General features: G+C 35.4%; 1 protein-coding gene across 1 annotated transcript; it reads left to right on the top strand.

The window, feature by feature from the left end:
• The first annotated feature begins 8733 nt into the window (after positions 1-8733).
• LOC119075165 (collagen alpha-1(IX) chain-like) lies at positions 8734-18430 on the top strand. The gene is made up of 12 exons (XM_037181558.1): positions 8734-8945; positions 15309-15349; positions 15415-15639; positions 15701-16107; positions 16913-16984; positions 17046-17153; positions 17208-17340; positions 17394-17495; positions 17779-17832; positions 17924-18037; positions 18104-18166; positions 18231-18430. Exons 1-12 carry the CDS (start codon positions 8926-8928, stop codon positions 18356-18358), a joined length of 1467 nt encoding a protein of 488 aa, XP_037037453.1. The 5' UTR covers positions 8734-8925; the 3' UTR covers positions 18359-18430.
• Positions 18431-18945: the final 515 nt, after the last annotated feature.

Below are 18945 nucleotides of genomic sequence, written 5' to 3' on the forward strand. Positions count from 1 at the left end.
CAAAATAAAAATAAAAAAATTATTTGCTGCGATACAACAGAAAAAAAAATAAATTCTGAACATTTAACAAATTGAACATCAATGGTTTTAAGTTCGTAAAATGTGACAGTTGGGATCAAAAGTCGGATCAAATTTCACATGTCAAAGTGTTGTTTTGAACGCCAAACGAAAATAAATCATCGACGTGGTCACAAAATCGTTGATTTTTCTTGCATACATTCAGCCGTGAAACGATTTGACAGAAAAGGTATTGACAATCTGTTAGCGACATAATGCTGTTAGCGAAAAAAAGTGACAGAAAGCTGGTCGAACATCTGAATCAAAATCGTGCACAAAATTAAAAGCCCGACACTGTGTATCAAAATTCCATTCATGGCTGACTATTTACTAAGCTTAATTCTATTTCACTGATAGAATTAAGAAAAAATAAACGATTATGTGACTAATTTGCATTTTTTTTCGTTTGACGTTTAAAACGTCACTTTGACAGATGGAATAGATCGACTTTTGATCATAGCTGTCACAAATTAAAAGAAGAAGAAAAATTCCTTAAATATATTTTGCATAACACATCAACAACCTAATGTCTTAATCAAAACAAAAAGAAGAAGAAGAAAATTTTAGAATGAAGATTACTTATAATACAAAAAAACATTAGCAAAGTAAACACTAAAAAAAATTCAAAACCAACAGAAAAACTACTAAGAAAACAAAATAGTAAAAGAAGAGAATGTTTTGTACATAAAAATCTTTATATAAATAAAATACCGAAAAAATGGGAGATTTAAATGCGACAAAGAATATACCAAGAATATACCCGGAAAAGAGAAATAGATACATCTAAAGCAAACAAAAAAAGTCGTCTTATGCACAGCATATCTGGGACGAAATGATAATATATTATATGAATCTGTCGTTTAATTGTAAATAAATTTATTGTTTTTGATTTATATTTTGAATATACATTACGAGACATGATAATTATGGCCTATATCATTTTGCTTATTTAGTATTTGCTGCAGTTAATTGAACCTTTTAAAAGCTATCTTGAATCAATGAAGACCCTCATCTGAATTTCGTTTAGTCTTTTCTTACATAACATACATTATTGTTTACACACCACACAGTCCACACGCAATCATTTTATATTTAGAAACGAATCAATATTTTGAAATCGATCCATTGACTTCTTGTAATTTATTTCGATTGTGCTCTGTCGATGCGGCAACTTGATGGAATCGAGGTGTAGGTGTCGGTACAACAAGTTTCTTAATAGTGTTAATTTACGAAGCGGGGATATTTGTAAACAAAAGATTTCGGATAAAGAAAATCGTCTGAGGATTTTCAATCATTTTCTTAGGAATTTCTTTCAAGTTTTTGCAGGATTTTTAAGGATTTCGATTGATTTTTAAGTTTTGAGCTATTCTTGGATTTTGAATAGTTTTTTCTCCAGATTTCTGAGGATTTTCGTATGAAAGGGTGACAGATGATTTTCTAGTTTATCCGCTCTCGTTACGTTGCGCAATGAACTTGAATAAAGCTCTGTGCTGCTATCAAAGCTTTTTCTGCTTGACAAATACACGGGAAAAAATGCATTTGTAGTGAAGTAAAGTACAACTTTCAATCAAATACAGCTCTAAATCGTCTAGACAACAGTTTGTTAGGTGCTTACCCATCGGCAGTGTTTCAAAAAACCGAAAAGACGGCGCGTGAGTAAAATCTCAGGGAAAAATCAACCGTTTTTCATGTTTCTTTTTTTGTTGCGTAAGGAATAGATGGGATTATAAGATAGAGTACAAAAAAATCTGATACCGCTAATGTCACTGTCCCAAAGTCAAAAAATATTTCGAAGATACGAAAATCATCACCATTTCTTAGACCATGAAATGTCCATGAATTTTATCGTGTTTGGTATCAATCGAAAAGTAATATCGAGCCCTATCTTGCTGTTCTTCGACTTCCCTCTGGACTTTTATGGCGTTCAAATTCGGTGATTTAACATCCAAAAATTATGCTTTATGTCCAGTTGCAGTGACATGATATGGTCAAATTTGATGTTGATTGAAAGCTATTGAAAATACCTTTCTAACAAGCCGGAAAGTCGTTCTACTCGGTGTTAGTTATTTTTTGATGATATATAAGTAACCAATTCTTCATAGAATCGTAAGACTCACTGGCACATTTTTAGCCGAGACATTCTTCAAATCTCTTTCCAATCTAGTGTTGAACGTTATTTAGGAAAAATTTCGTTCCTAACTTATGCTGAAAGGCTTCTTTAGCGAGTTTAATTTTAGAACTCGCCTCCGGCTCGGGAGACCTCTTATTCGTTAGGAAAAAAACTTTTTGCATGCGTTAGGATACTTATCATCGGTTTGTAAATCGCGTATGGTTGTAAAGAAAGAGGAGGTGAATTATGTTTGTGCATATCCAAGGATATTGATACGTTGTGATGGAGAATATTTTGCGTTACTTCTTTTTCTGCGTTAATGATTCCATTTCTAAATTGTTGATTATATTGATTAAAAATTAGTGACTTATCGGGCGGACACGAGATGTATCTTAGATTTAAATGCAGTAAATACTAATTTGGTTAAAAATGATTTGTAAAAAAGAGAAAACTTAATGTTAAATTATTCCATTTGATATTCCAAACCGTATACATTTTATGTAAAAACAAAATATTAAAAAAGAACCCAGAACCTATTATTAAAAAAATGTAAAAAAAAAATCTAAAATAAAAAAAACTTATAAAAAAGAACAAAAAATTAAATAGGAAAACGAGAACACGAAATTGTCACTTTAAAAATATTAAAAAAAATATTTAATTTGAAAAATATTAAAAGAAACCAACTTGCATGATTAACTATGACTAAAATTGTACATTTAATCAGATTTTTAAGAGACATTTACCATTAAAAAAAATGGAAAAAAAAACTTTTAATTAAAAATCATTGATAATTTTGAGTAAAAAAATACTGGTCCAATAAAAAGTAAAAATTAAAAAAAAAAACAAAAAAAGTAAATAAAATACACAAAAATACGATTTTTAAATGTAAGTGTCTCAATTTTATTAAAATTATATTTATGTAAAACAAAAACCAAAAAAGAAAAACTTTAAATTGACATTGAAATACACAAACTACATTTATATATTATGATAAAATCAAACATTATTTTCATTTGACTTGTCGTTTGTTTAGTTTTTACCAAACAAAATATGGAGAGACATATAAAATTATTATGATTATTATTATTGTAATATTATTGTAATTATGATTATTATAAAAAAACAAACAAAAACGTTGTATCCCTCTCGGCAAAATGATACGTCGAGAATCGACAATAAACTGTGAGAATGAAACTTGTTTTTTTTTAGTATGTTTATACATTCAACACATCTGATCTGGTCTGACTTTCAACACATCATCCAAGATGGCACTTTAAGACTCAAATATGAAATACTCGGATGGATCGTATAGATTTATGCCCCTCGCACACAATATTAAAATGGCCATAATATTTGACAGATAAACTGCCAAATAAGAAATATTGGCTGCATGATTGTATGACTGTATGACAACGTCGTATTTCTCAGCATCTCAGCATCAAAATAGGAAAAACGTTGTTAGCAACTGAAAAAAAGGCTTTTTTAGCGAATGCGATTCTCATTCGCTAAGAAAACTTTTTATGCATTATAAAAACAATATTAATGCTTTTATAGGCACCCCATGCGAAAGTTGACTATTTTCCTCCTGCGAAAATAAATGTTAGATTACACAGTTTGGATAATCGGCTCTAGGACAAAATAACTCCGGACAAAATAACATCGGACAAAATAACCCGGAGAAAATAACTACAGGACAAAATACCCCCCGCAAAGTTTATGTTGACTGTACGACTTCTCATAGATATCCGGTGATTGGTACACTGACCCTACGCAATATATTCTGCTAGCGGGTGTTATTCACAATTTGTTTTTAAAATATGTGTTTCGTAGTTATTTTGTCCGGGGTTATTTTGTCCGAAAGTTGTTTTGTCCGAACGCCCTTTTTTCGCTAGCATGCGTTTTCTGTCAAATCATTTCATGGCTGACTGTATAAATGACAAATCAACGATTTTGCGATCAATTCGACGATTTGTTTTCATTTGACGTTTAAAACGTCACTTTGACAGATCGAATATGGAAAAAACCGATATTTGATAACGATATTGCTACGATTGTTGTGGTTTCGTCTCATTATGTTCCTCAGACACAGAAAACGTCGTTCGTAACTCGTGATGAAAGCGGAATTTTTACATATATGAAAGAGTGATATGTACGCCAAGGCTGGTATCACTGATTTTGAGCTAGTGTTGTATGGGGACAATCTAGCGTCATCTTGCGTAGCTTCATTTAACTATGAAATTTAACAAGAAATACTAGCTTAAAATCAGGGTGACCAACTGAGGTTTTTTTGGCCTATGTTTTTCTTCTATATATGTCGTATATATCTCTCATTATGATCTTTACAACTAGTACAAAAAAAATCACTTTTCATCACTCGTAACAAAAAATACGAATATGTCACAATGTGACATTGTCACATACAAAATAGAATATTTTGTTAATCGTGGTGAAAAGTTGAATTTTTCGGTACTAGTTGTAAAAAGCGCAAAAATAGTTTATCGTATTCGAGCCATGTTGTGACGTTATGTTATAACATACCTAGAGGTCTAAATCATACTGTGAATATTCAGGGGAAATTGTCATTCCTCCATTTTGTTTTCACCGTTTTCGCTCAGGTCTCTTCAGTTGGCGAAACTAATGACAGTACTTAGTTCACTTTGACTATTTTGTGTGCTAGCTTATTGTAGCTAACCTAAAGAAGGCGGAATATTTCGCCTAGGTAGATAAGATAGCGTATTCACCTCTGTCCACATGTTTATTTAGACACTTGTCTAAATAAACAGAGGTGAATAATCTACTGTTAAATTCCTGAGAAATTCAACATAAAGTCTATCATTTTTTGGAACCATTCAGCAAGACTGTAAACTTTGGGGAGGTCACGCATATCGCCATTTTATAGGTTATGGATTTTAGCACTACTTCACAGGACTGTCAATGATTGACGCTGTCGGCAGGACCTGCTTTCTGTCATCGTTGATTTTTGCGGTTTTGACCATAGCAACTTCCAAAATCCATTACGCGGGAACACATCTTTTCATACAAACAAATTCACCAAAATTTAATTTGTATCTCGTGGTGAATTATCTGCATCTGCATGACCTCCACCTAATTCAGTGAATTTATTTTGCTTGAGGTAAGAAGGTAAGAGGCGCGTTCCCGGACATTAAATGTCATTTACAACGCACGTTATATTTAAAATCGTACCATATGCGTCACAAAAATCGCTACTTCTTTCACTACTTGTTTTCACAGCTATTCCACGTTCGATGCATAATGTTTTAACGATTTTCAACATCAAAATTTATTGATATGGTTGTCTCATATGGGTCATAAATTGTTCCCTTGATGTTGTTTAATAAAGAAAATTAAAACTCCCATTCTTCTGCTTACCACATAAAATGAATATGTTGGTCTGCTCAATTGAAAAATAAACGATCAAATTTAACTATTTCGGGCGATATTTTAAATGTTTTTTTTTACTAGGTCCCACCTTTTGGGCGGGTCAGGTTCCTTGTCTGACAATTTTTCCAATGTAATTTTGAACAGCTTATTTTTCATTCTATCCAAAGCATCTTAAGAGTCAATTCGCCAATTCGTCAGCCAAATTTTCAATTTTTGAAACAAGCTATCCCCGATATTATTGAGTTATAGCTCATTCGATTCGTCGTTCAATTCTAGCGAAGGGGTGTCTGCCATTTTTCTTCAAAAAAATCCATTTTGAGTGTAATGTGTCTAAATGTCATATGATGTCAGAGGGTGGTCAAAACATTTTTTTAGCATTTACTTGAGGAAGGAGCAACACAATAAGTTGAAACTTTGTGGGATTGTTGGCCCAACCACGGCCGACAGTTTGAGCCCACTCTGACGTCGCACTCACCACCCATGCCCAGCCATAATTCAAAGTATGCTCAACTTTCAAATAGAACGGAATCTCTACAACATCATTGTTCTGATGGGCCGTCTACATATTATGGTAGCTGGCTTCAGCCACCATCACATATCAAAATTTCACCACAGAAGTTTGATGTTGCAGGAATTGCGGACCATTTAAAAAAAATTGACCTTTACGGAGAGTTTAAAGAGTAAATTTGAACCAAATTCAGGTCCAAAGTAGTTTTTTTATTAGTAACGTGTCTGGGGGACAATTCTAGCCCATAACCGATCGATTCCGAGCCACTCTTTTCGAAAAATATCTATTTTCACACATTTTTCGCATAGCTGAGCTCTAGAATTTTTTCGGTCAAATTTTTGTTTTACAATTTATGCGTACAGGTACAGAAAGCGTCACCTACAACGATATCAGTTGTTTTGGAAGTATACACAAGGAATTGCATTACTTTTTACCTTTTTAAGGGTTTTTGACCGATCTATACTACGCCGTAGGTGAAATATTCAATATAAAGATGATCGCAAAACCTCTTCAATCTGTTAAATTGCAACAGAATCAAAATGTATGTAATTCTGGCGTGCCTAGCAATGTTTTAAAGATAGACTGTGTTCACTCTGCATCGCTCCACCATTTCCCTAGAGTCAAAGAGGCTTCCCGACTATGAGGAAAATGTATTTTTGTAGTTATTTTTCAGAAAGAGTCGCTCGGAATCGATCGGTTATGGGCTAGAATTGAGTTGGGCTGAGTTGCTTTGAATTTTTCGGTGAATTTTTGTGATTAAATTTTCCATTTATTTTCGGGAAATTGTCCTGCCTTAACCAATATTTGAAGCGTACATTATAGCAGTCTACTTGATCGTTCATACAATATTTCGTTGATACAATAGAATGTATGTTAAGGTAGAGTTATGTTTCACATTTCAAAAGTTCATTTTTCGCAGCTTGTTGCAGAAAACTTTGTATGCAACACGTTGCGAAAGTGGTAGTTTCTGTCACACGATGTCGCAACAAATTATGTCGCAACTAGTTGCATAAATTACTATTTCATATTTGTCGAATTTTTTATTCAGCTGGCACATATCCCAACCCAATTGATTTTGAGATCTTCTTTAAGATGTAACTATTTTTGTTCGTCTGACGCTGTTTATTTCAAGAATGTTTTTGGTGACTGACTGACTATTTTCTCAATCCCAACAAAAATCTCTTCGAGAAAAGTGTGACGCAGTCTATGAAGTACAATTTCTAAAATAAATGATATCGCTAGAGTTGACGCTTTCAGCTTCGTTACACAAAAATTCAATTTTTCATTCAAATTTGACGAAATTCAAAAATTTAACGAAAATTGAAAATTTGACGAAAATCGAAAATTTGATGAAAATTGAAAATTTGACGAAAATTGAAAATTTGACGAAAATTGAAAATTTGACGAAAATTGAAAATTTGACGAAATTCGAAAATTTGACGAAGAAAGTAACTCTATCTGCAACCATTCAAGAAATAGCTCTAAACCCCTAATTGACCAACCCATTTCCAATTTTTGACATTTTTTTGCATATGCCATTGTTCACATATGCCTGCCAATCTGTTCTACTCGTAAAACTCTGAGACTTTGACGGAGTAAGTAACTCTCTATCTCTCATAATCGCAAAAATATTAGTCCTTTCATCCTACGCTCGAGTAGCTCAAAATTTGGTCACTCTGACCACTCTAGCTCAACCGGATCTGCACCAATTTTTCTAAATATTTTTTAAATAAACCACTTCGAGGCCAATAAAACAAAATTCTGGTTTTTCCTGGGGTAATGGCGTATCACATTTTTATTTTTTGCCCACCCTGAGGCTCCTGCAAAATTTCATGGAGATTGGCTGACTAGTTTCCGAGATCGACCGTCGATAGATAGATAGATAGATAGATAGATAGAAACATACAGAGTAAGTTGAAAGATTTTGATTGTTTGGGAAAAGTCAATTTGGTGTATTTTGTATGAAAAGTGACCGACTTCAAAACGATATATCTCCGGCAATTTTAAACCTACATAGTCGAGTGATAGCTCGTTTTACTCGTATTTGAAGCGAGAATATGATAAAGTCTAAAGGACAGAAACTGAAATGTTCGGCTATACATAGTTGCCGCGTCTCAAAAAAATTCTTCGTTCTTTTTTTGGATGTTAGACTGCGTCAAGTCCTCCGCTATCGCTCCGGACATGATAGATTTTTGTAATTCTAACAAAAACATCATAGATTGTTCGTGCTCAAAGCAGCTCTTTGTCTTACTTTATCATAAATTGTTTAATTTGATATAGCCCATCTTCGAACTTAACCTCAGGAATTTAAATCACTGTCGAATTAAAAAAAAGTTGGAAATGAGTTGAGGATTGGTCAAGTTATCTTATTATCAATTAATGAACAAAGTGTGACAAAGTATATTTTAGCAGCGAACATTGGGTTACACACATTTAAGAGTGTTTCTTATCCGTAATTCCCATGACTTTCAGTCAAGAGAACTATCAAGGTGTTAGTCAACTATCAAATTTGTTAGCCAACCAAATCAAATTTCATCAAAGTAATCTTTTTCGATTAAGGCTATAATCAACATTCTGGCATAAGACCCTTAACTTTCAGTCAAGGGAATTATTATTATTTCGGCTGTATAATGGTATCACCATCAGACATTCAATTAAATTGTGATCAACGAATCAATTTTTTTGGATAGTCTTTCGATGAAAGAAGAATCAATAAATTTTAGTTTCGATTCGGTACTCAGAAGATTGGGACATACTAAACATTGTGTGCTAGAATTTATAAGCGATATGGCATTGCTGCAATCGACACAATAATCAGATTTATAGTGAACAAGTTGAACCGAACAACATGGCAAGAGTGTATCTTGGGTTGGTAGAAACAGTGAAAATTAAACGAAGAGTTCGATACAAATTTTATGTATTCCTGTTATTTATGGGTCTCAATTAGTTAAACTCATTTTGGTGGTGAGGAGAGCCATTCTACTCACAACATAATTATTTAAACCTCCGTTTAAACCTTGATTTCGTGGCTAGTAGAATTTTACAAACTTCCTACTCGTCAAAATCATAAGTCTGCGTCTGCGAGACTAACCTCAGGATCTTAATTCTTCGTCTAATAAAAAACCGTTGTTGGAAATCCGTTGAAAATTATAGAAGCTATCGCGTTATCAAGGAATGAACAAAGTGTAACAAACAATTTCACGTATTTAAGGTTGTTGGTCATGCATTCATGCATCTTCGATCATACTAGTGAACATTGTGTGACAAACATTTTAGAGTGTTTATCATCCATAATACCCCTGACTTTCAGTCAATTTAATGAAGTATTTGTGCTACAGTTGGTTGTTGAAAGACAAACAAAGATCAGGTATGGTTTTTGTACCAATCATCGGACAAGAATGAGTCGTCAAAAAAAAAATGAAATAACTAGGTCCCACCGGTTGGGTGTGTCAGATCAATTGACTGTCTGAAAATCTCAATAGTAATACGGCTGTTAGGACTTTCGCGCCGCGTCGTTCACAATAATTGACAAAATGGCACATTTTGTATAAGGAAGATGTCATTTTGTGCGTTATTGTGAATGACACGGCGCGAAATTTCTCAACACCTTTCAATAAAACCTAAACTTGTGTGAATTAACTCGTTAATTTTAGTTCTACTTATCCGTTTTTGTTTACAAGGCAACGTCACATACTGTTGAAATAGGTACAAAAATTCGGTTGGCAACATCAGCTAGATCTTCAGAGCAAAATAATCAATCTTGGTACCTAACCTCAGAAATTTCCGAGTGGGAAACCACTCTTTTTTATTGATGTGATTAACCGAGCTGGGGCCCATAAGCGAATGAGGGTTTTTCAATGATATCTCTGGACATTTAAATGCTACAGTTGTAAGTGATACGTCAAACGAAAGGTATTTACAATACTAATCGGCAAAAAAAAAGTTTTTAAAATTCGGATGACCGACTCGTGAGTTAGAGCCCTTGGTGTGAACCAGGCAAAGGGCGCCAAGCAGTTTTCTCACATAGGTCAGCTAAATTTGAACAGATTTCGATTATTTTTGCTTTATTAGATAGGTATTGACTGTACCAAACAGGGGAAAAAAGTTGATGAAATTCGATTCACCATAGCGTTAGCTAGGTCTCTTGGAGTGACCGAATTGACCGAATTTCATGATTTTTTTTTGTTTGAAAGGTATTAACGAATGCAAAGCGGTCGTACTATTTCCGGTCTCTTAACAAAACGGCTGCCGGCGGCCATATTGGATTTTAATAAAAACGATATACATCGGTAAAAATGAAGGAAAATTCATCCGATTTCTCTTATATTTGTTTTATCTGTCAGGTACTTGCACACCGAATAGCGTGTTGTGAAAAAAGTTCTAGAATTAGGTCATTGGGCTAAAGCTGCCAGGGCCTATTATTTGGGAATTAATTCCCAAAATTCCCAAATATTCCCAAATATTCCCAAAAATTCCCAAATATTGAACTGAAGTGAAGAAGTCGTCTGTAGAGACGCAGATGTCTTTTCACTCAGGAACTACCCTTTAAATATTTGAACGATCAGTGGATATTATCCTTATAAACTTTTTAATACACAAAATGACCTGTTTTAAGCCGATGGAGGAACCCCAAAAGATTTAAGTGTTAAGTGCAATGAAAATAACACTTGTTCATAAGGAATATGCATTGACATTGCCTAATCACGTCAAGCACATTACGTCCGAGGTTCCAAATTTTTTGGAATATTTGGAAATATTTGAGAATATTTGGGAATTTTTGGGAATATTTGGGAATATTTGGGAATATTTGAGAATTTTTGGGAATATTTGGGAATTTTTGGGAATATTTGGGAATATTTGGAAATATTTGGGAATTTTTGGGAATTTTTGGGAATATTTGGGAAGTAGAAGATTGAAGAAATGTATACGATAGAAAATACCTGCTGTAATGTCGCTGTATATTCCTAAGTCACTCGTGAACAGCTACTCTTAGCTTTCTTTTGAATTTCGACTGACCGAAATCAGCGTTTTTTTTCCGGGACTTTCTTATATACTACCACTACATATAAGAAAGTTCCGAAAAAAATGGGGCTGATTTCGGTCAGTCGAAATTCAAAAAAACTCAAAAAAAAACTTCTGATGTATGTCATTAAATGTCAGTGGCATTTAGACACGACTCATAAAGCCTGGTTGATAACAATACAAAAAAAGAAACCTAACATTTTGGCAGAATATATTCAAAAGGATTAATTTTTTGGAATTAATTCCTAAATATTCCCAAAAATTCCCAAATATTTCCAAAAATTCCCAAATATTCCCAAATATTCTCAAATATTCCCAAAATTCCTAAATATTCCCAAAATCGATTCCCAAATAATAGGCCCTGAAAGCTGCTATTCGGCCCTAAGTGTCTCTTGCACATAAATCGAGTATGTAAATCTCATCCGATTTTGCTAGTTTTTATTTCAGATGAGAGGTAATTGAATACCGAAAATTGTCAAAAAAAAATTGGGTTCCTGAAATAATGTCCTAATAATTGCAAGTACGCAATAGGGTTACGGAAGTATTTTGATAACGGACACATAAGAGGGTTGAAGACGTATTAGAGCTACGGACGTATTAGGGCTACGGGACGTATTATAGCTACGGACGAAATAGGATTACGAAATGTACGGGGCTCAGTCGAAGCAAACGCTCCGACTGTTCTGACGGCTTGTTTTTTAATCGGTTGAGAATTACTCTTTTATTGTAATATCTTGGTTGCAAAGTCTTCTTTTGAGAAATACCGACGGTTTCGCCGATACCACCAATTTTCGAACTTGACCTGAGGATTTCAATATTTCACCGATCAAAAAAAAAGTTTTGTCTCTTGTAATGTCATAATATTGACAATTTGGTGACACTTTTAGAATCTAAATGAGCTAGATTTAAACACGTCATTCTCAGAACGTCAATTTATGAACTGAAAATTTCGCTAATGTTTCATTTGCGCACGGTTAACTTCGATAATTTAACATTTATTCATTGAAAATTGGCAGATTCTTGACAGTGTATGTACTAGATTTGTTTGTGGGGAATATGTATGAATATTTGACGGTGTCATGGTGTGTTGATGTTTCAGTTCGATTTTTAGCCCCGTACGAAGTACGAAGGGGCTTATAGGATTACGATGCCGTGTGTAATTGATGGAATTCGAAGCAGACGGTAAGGGCAAAGTGTTTGCCTATGTTCATAGATGACGAATCCGCAATAAAAATTTGGGCCGTCTGTCCGTCTGTCCGTCTGTCCGTCTGTCCGTCTGTCCGTCACGTCGATATCTTGAGTAAATCAAATCAGATTTCAAAAAAAAAAATTCCCTGAAAGATAGTCAAAATAGTGAGGCTAAGTTCGAAGATGGGCATATTCGGGTCGGCCCTTCGTGAGTTAGGGCCACCTAAGTGATTTAAGGTCTTTTGGTGATATTTATGGCAAAATAAACGATGGAAATGTAAATGACACGGCAAATGATAGGTATTATCAATACCAATCCAGGAAAAAACAGTTTTTTAAAATCGGGTGAGTGGACCGTGAATTAGGGCCTTAGAAGTGAAAAGCTACTAGGGCCCTATGTGTATTTTACATAGAACTCGAGCAAATTTCATTCGTTTTTCGTAATTTTTGTGTCATTTGGAAGGTAATCAAAGGCCGAATAGAATGTTGTATAAAAAAAATTAAATTTGGGTCCTCGGACTAAGGCCGCTACTAGGGCCCTATGCGTATTTTACATACAACTCGAGTAAATTTCATCCGTTTTTCGTAGTTTTTGTTTCATTTGAAAGATAATCGAACACCGAATAGAATGTTGTTGAAAAAAAAAATAAATTTGGGTCCTCGGACTAAGGCCGCTACTAGGGCCCTATGCGTATTTTACATACAACTCGAGTAAATTTCATCCGTTTTTCGTAATTTTTGTTTCATTTGAAAGATAATCGAACACCGAATAGAATGTTGGTGAAAAAAAAAATAAATTTGGGTCCTTGGACTAAGGCCGTTACTAGGGCCCTATGTGTATTTTACATATAACTCGAGCAAATTTCATCCGTTTTTCGTAATTTTTGTTTCATTTGGAAGGTAATCAAAGGCCGAATAGAATGTTGTTGAAAAAAAATTAAATTTGGTTCCTTGGACTAAGGCCGTTACTAGGACCCTATGTGTATTTTACATATAACTCGAGCAAATTTCATCCGTTTTTCGTAATTTTTGTTTCATTTGGAAGGTAATCAAAGGCCGAATAGAATGTTGTTGAAAAAAAATTAAATTTGGGTCCTCGGACTAAGGCCGCTACTAGGGCCCTATGTGTATTTTACATATAACTCGAGCAAATTTCATCCGTTTTTCGTATTTTTTGTTTCATTTGGAAGGTAATCAAAGGCCGAATAGAATGTAGTTGAAAAAAAATATATTTGGATCCTATGACTGAGGCCGATACTAGGCCCTATGTGTATTTATACTCAATAAATTAAAATTTTAGGGCTATTTGAAATTTTTGTTTTATTTGAAAGGAACGTCGTACGGGGCTTCGTAATTGCGCTATGCGCAATTTCTAAGATGTACACATTACATAATAATTTTACTTTAACTACTTTAACCGGCGCATAGGCTTACGGTCAAAGTAGGGTGACAGACGCACTAGGGTCACGTACGCAATAGATATACGGGTTTGTACGGGGCTCAGTCGCAGCAAACGCTCCGACTGTTCTGATGGCTCGTTTAAATTAGTTTTTAATTGTGATTATGACATTACTGTAGATAAAACCATGTTCCTAACACGGAAGTAAATGGGAGGGTTTTGCGCACACGATATGTTGCCGAACTCGCTTCGCTCGTATCGGCAATCTCACATCTAGTGCGCAAAACACTTCCATTTACTACCTTATTATGAAAATAGCTATTTGAAAATCCGTTGAGATTTACTCAAGTTATCTGTTAACACACAAAGCACAAAGTTACATTTAACGTTTTTTAATCACATTTCCATACATTTTTAATCATAGTGAACGTGATACGTTAGGTGCATTTTATGTTGTCAAAGGGAAGAATAGGTGTCCGAGTACTCATTTTTGTCCGAGGATTGGTAAGCTTATCCTACTATTTTTGTGAAAATATTTTCACGTATTTTCTTGAATTTTCCGACCATTTTCATGGATTTTCCCAAATACTTTTGCGAAAAATTTAAAGTGAATTAAATATCAGGAAAATATGTGACGATGTTTTTCCGAAAAGTAGTTTCCTCACAGGAATCGCGTCACCTAGGATCTGTAGAATTCGCACGACCACTCGAAAAAGGACAATTAGATATTCTAATTCTATGTGCGGTTAAGTTTTGAAACCACACAGTGACAACACAATTCAGTTCCATATCTGATGCGCGGGTGGGGTTGAACCGACATTATTAGCTTTTTCGCATCTGATTGTTATTTGATAGTATGAAGTTATATTGTCGCATTAGATGTGAAGCCGAAGTTAATAATAATTATCGTGTGTGATAATGTCCAGAGCATACGATTCTTCCTCATACGATATCACAAAGAGGCAAGAAACAGTTGAATTCCGTCAAAGATTTGCTTAAAAGTCGGATACCTTATGTCTAGCCCTTATGTCGCTTCATCTTCGAAGTTCGGCTATCGCGTACATGGACACAATTTTTGTTTGTGTGACATGCCGGCAGGCTTCAAGTGTCTCAATTATTAGAAAAGAAGCCTAAAGTTCATAGAAACTTACGAAAACCTTGCTCTTTTGTCTGAACATAATAACGAACTGTATAATTAGCAGTGTAGGTACATGGCGCATACGTGTAGTAATACAGTGTATACTTTTGGGAAGGTCACGTAGATACAGTTGCGTGGGTAACACAACCCACTAAACTATAATATTGCTGATTTACCGATGGGCAAACTACGAGAGCAAATACTGGGACAGGTGCTATTTGCTATTGGTGACCAAATATAGGAAATCGTACGCCAATGGAAGTAAATGGGACAGAGTTTGCTCGCGTAGTTTTCCCATCGAGATTTTCGCAAAATAATCAAAAATGGTGTGTTCCTGAGTATCCAGGAAAATAACTGTTCGGAATTCACGACCAACAGTACACATAGCTTTAAGCCGAAATCAAATCAAAACCTTAAATATTTTGCATGTCGATAAAATAGTGAAATTACAATCGCTACAAACTCATATCAAATTTGTTTTCAGACTACTCACACTATCTGCTTCCTTAACGCTAGGACTTTGTCGTGAGTGTCCATTACAAACGATGTTTTGTTCAGTTGCAAGACTATAAAACTTAAACTTCCAACAGAAAACAATGCCAATGAATATCAAAACAGAAGTCCCTGCGGTCAATGGCAGCCTGGTGATGCTGACCTGAACACATTTGATCTGATTCGAGAATTTCGACTGGACCAATCCGAAAGTCTGTATGAGGGCATTACCGAAGTTGCCGGATCGAATGGCATACAGCGAGCTTATCGCTTGCAGCGTCAGTCTAATTTGACTTTACGTTCATTCGAAGCATTTCCTCGAGGTACTCTAGCTCCTTTAGTGTTTGCTGAATAACTCGTCTCATAATAGCCGCATTACGAAAGGTATTCCACACCAGTTTTCGTTCGAGTGTGCTTTCCGAGCACGACAACCGCCAACGGCGCCGTGGTACCTATTTCATGTCACAAATTACTATGAAGAATCTCAGCTAGCTGTAACAATGTATCCAGAGCAGGAAACATTAGGGCTAGCATTACCAGATGCAAACGGCCGTCTGCAGAATGTATTCTTTCAACATAAACGATTATTTGACGAGTCCTGGCACAAAGTCATGCTTGGTGTTACGCCAAATGAAGCCCGACTCTGGGTCGATTGCAAACAGGTTGTTGGCGTGCACGGTGATTATGTGGAGCCACTGGAGGCCAGAGGCCGATTCGATACAAGAGGAGGTCATTTGTATGTGTCGCAAATGATGAAAACACACAGAGATATGGCTGAGGAAACTGTTCCCGTATGTGATTATTACGAAAAGACTGTATTTTGATTCCATGCTCAATTTAGTTCCAGTATTTAATTGTCGCTTTATAACCATTGTTTCATTTCAGTCGTCGCCTTTAGTGAGTTAGACATTTTCTAGTACAATCTTAAGCGCATTGCATGCCATCGCATTGAACTCGACAATTCATTAACGTTGAATGAAAAGTATTTTAATACGTTGACTCGTTGACCCATACATTACGACAGTCTACGATAGATTACGAAAATGTTAGTCTTAGTCCAGTCCCTTGTGTCAATCCGCTCGCTGCAGATTTTTTACATTTTTTGTTTGCCTCATAAGCATGAAAAACTGTGGAACATTTTATCTGGGAAAAATTCAAAAAATCGATTTATTTGAAAATTAAAAAAAATTCAGAGTCGAATGCCTCCTGAACGAGACAACATTTTCTGAAATAATTTTTTTGCTTTGAAGTTTGATTTGACATTTCGCGGAACATATTTTTTTCCTTGTGAGACAAAATGGCGTTGATTTAGGGTTTGACACGAAAAATTGCTAAACTTTGAGGTTACCTCACACCGTCGATTCTAAACCGATTTCATTAAATGAGTTTTTTTATGGAAAGCTAGAGTCAGTGCCGTTCGAATGTTCGTTGGGGAAAAATTTAGTTCCGACACAGTTTTTCATGCTCCATCGCATGAAATAAAGAAAAAAAGAAAAAAAAAACCTTTTTGCGACACAAGGGACTGGACTATCTGTAATATCGGTCTTGCGAGTCTTCACTTCGGCAAAAAATTTGCACTGAACCACTCATTTTTAGATCGACTTGCAATGGATGGTCTTAAGCTGTGATCCAACTCGACCAACCAGACAAAACTGCAACGAAATTCCGGTATGCTATATGTTGCCCTGTTTCTATTTTCGAAACTAGTAAGATTAAGCACATTTTATAGGAAAGCTATGTAGCTCCAGCGTCGACCGGACGTCGACCAGATGGAATCCCTTATGAAGAAGAATGTCCTGTTTGTCCACAGGGACCTCCTGGCCATAATGGAACAGATGTATTTAAATTTCAATTTGAATCGTAGTAAAATTGGTTAACATCTTTTTATCAGGGTTTGCCTGGATTACCTGGTAGAGATGGAGAAAGAGGTCCAGCGGGACCGCCAGGACCTGTTGTAAGCGATGGTAATGGCAATGGACTTAATGAAGGCGACATAAGAAATATTTGCGCTGTAGTTGTGGCAGGTTTGACACAAATGTTTTCTGATCGAATTAGAAGTGACGCAACATTTCATTAGAACAATTAGCCGCTCTCGCAGACACTTTAGTCGGTCCTCCTGGTCCTCCGGGAAAATGTAAATCAAATAATCCAGGAGCACAAGGACCGCCTGGACCACCAGGTAAGGCAATACTGAAGTGTTAGAAAATGATGTTCTTTTCGAATTGTTTGTGATCTATGATCTTTGCTCACCACTACTTCTTACTTAATTCGTTAAAATTACTTCGAATCATAAAAATGTCAAAGCACGTCATTCCAAACACTGAGCCCATCCTTGTTGGGTACATTGTTCTCTGTAATTCTAAAAATCCTCTCATTTAAGAAGACAAGATCAAAATTTAGAATTTGTCTTCTCAAATGATAAATTTGATAAGGAGTTCAAGCATTTTCAATTATATAATCAGGTGAGCCAGGTCGTCAAGGTGTAATGGGCTACGTGGGAATGCCAGGACCACAAGGTAAATTGACACGATTCTTATACGGATATATCAGATGACTTCATCTCTTCGTCAATTCATTGCAAAAACAATTTATGCAAAAAAAAATTAGGTCATCCAGGTCTAACAGGCCCAACGGGACCACAAGGTGAACGCGGAGAGAAAGGAGATCGTGGAGAAACGGGCGAAGGTATCGAAGGACCACCAGGACCACAGGGCATTCAAGGTTAGTAGAATATTTTTTAAACTGACAGGAAAATCGCGTTTATCTGGGATTTTGTTAACATTCCAGGTCCACCTGGGTATGATGGTGCTCCCGGAAGGCATGGCGACAAAGGTGACACAGGAAGGCCGGGTAAATATGCTCCTCGAATTAGATTAGAAATTAGTGACGCTTGATCGTCTATGCCTTTTTTTAGGTCCCCAAGGTCCAAGAGGACAAGCAGGTGAGGCTGGAAGATGTCCGGATTGCATGTATCCACAGCCTTACTATCCGTATCAATTTCAACAGCAAAGTAAAGGACCGTCAGGAGATTTTAAGGGTTAAGGGTTTTACGTGAAAAATAATTATTCTATGGCTTTATTAAAAGAAAATGCTAAAAAAAAGTTCACTGCGCAGTGACAGTATTTTTTTTTGATTGATTCGCATAACAATTTTTACGCAAGTGGGCGTGATGCATGTCCAAAAATGTTTAAAAAAATTTTTTTTTGGTTACAGCGGAGCATATTTACAGCAACTTCTTAACTTCTCCCCCTTAACTTCAATGACCCCCAAACATATTTAGAATCTATACGAGTTCAACGAGCTATCACATGTTGAAGTAGGTTACAATTTGGCTGAGATATTTTGAATTTTAAAATTTTGGTTTTTGTATGAAAATTAGTTAAATTTCTGAAATTGAAGAGTGCAAAGTATGAGAAATCAAATTGAAATTTGGAAATAAAATTTTTGTTATACGCGCTCTGATGAGATTCGAACCCGAGACCTCTTGCGTATGAAGCAAGCGGTCAACGATCTGAACCACCGGACTGAATGTGAAGCAAAAGTTATATCAACAAAAAATTAACTCAAAAAATTTGTGAAAGAAAATTTTACAAAAATTTATTTGCGTCACAAGTGGCAGATGTTGAGGA

This window comes from Bradysia coprophila, unplaced genomic scaffold (genome assembly GCF_014529535.1).
Source record: "Bradysia coprophila strain Holo2 unplaced genomic scaffold, BU_Bcop_v1 contig_193, whole genome shotgun sequence".
Taxonomy (NCBI): Eukaryota; Metazoa; Arthropoda; class Insecta; order Diptera; family Sciaridae; genus Bradysia; species Bradysia coprophila.

Excerpts from the sequence above, each read along its gene's own strand:
- LOC119075165 (XM_037181558.1), top strand. The coding sequence starts at position 8,926 with ATGGCAAGAGTGTATCTTGG. Across the intron at positions 17,341-17,393 it reads TTGCGCTGTAGTTGTGGCAG|AACAATTAGCCGCTCTCGCA; the intron begins GTTTGACACAAA and ends ACATTTCATTAG. Across the intron at positions 18,167-18,230 it reads AGGTGACACAGGAAGGCCGG|GTCCCCAAGGTCCAAGAGGA; the intron begins GTAAATATGCTC and ends GCCTTTTTTTAG.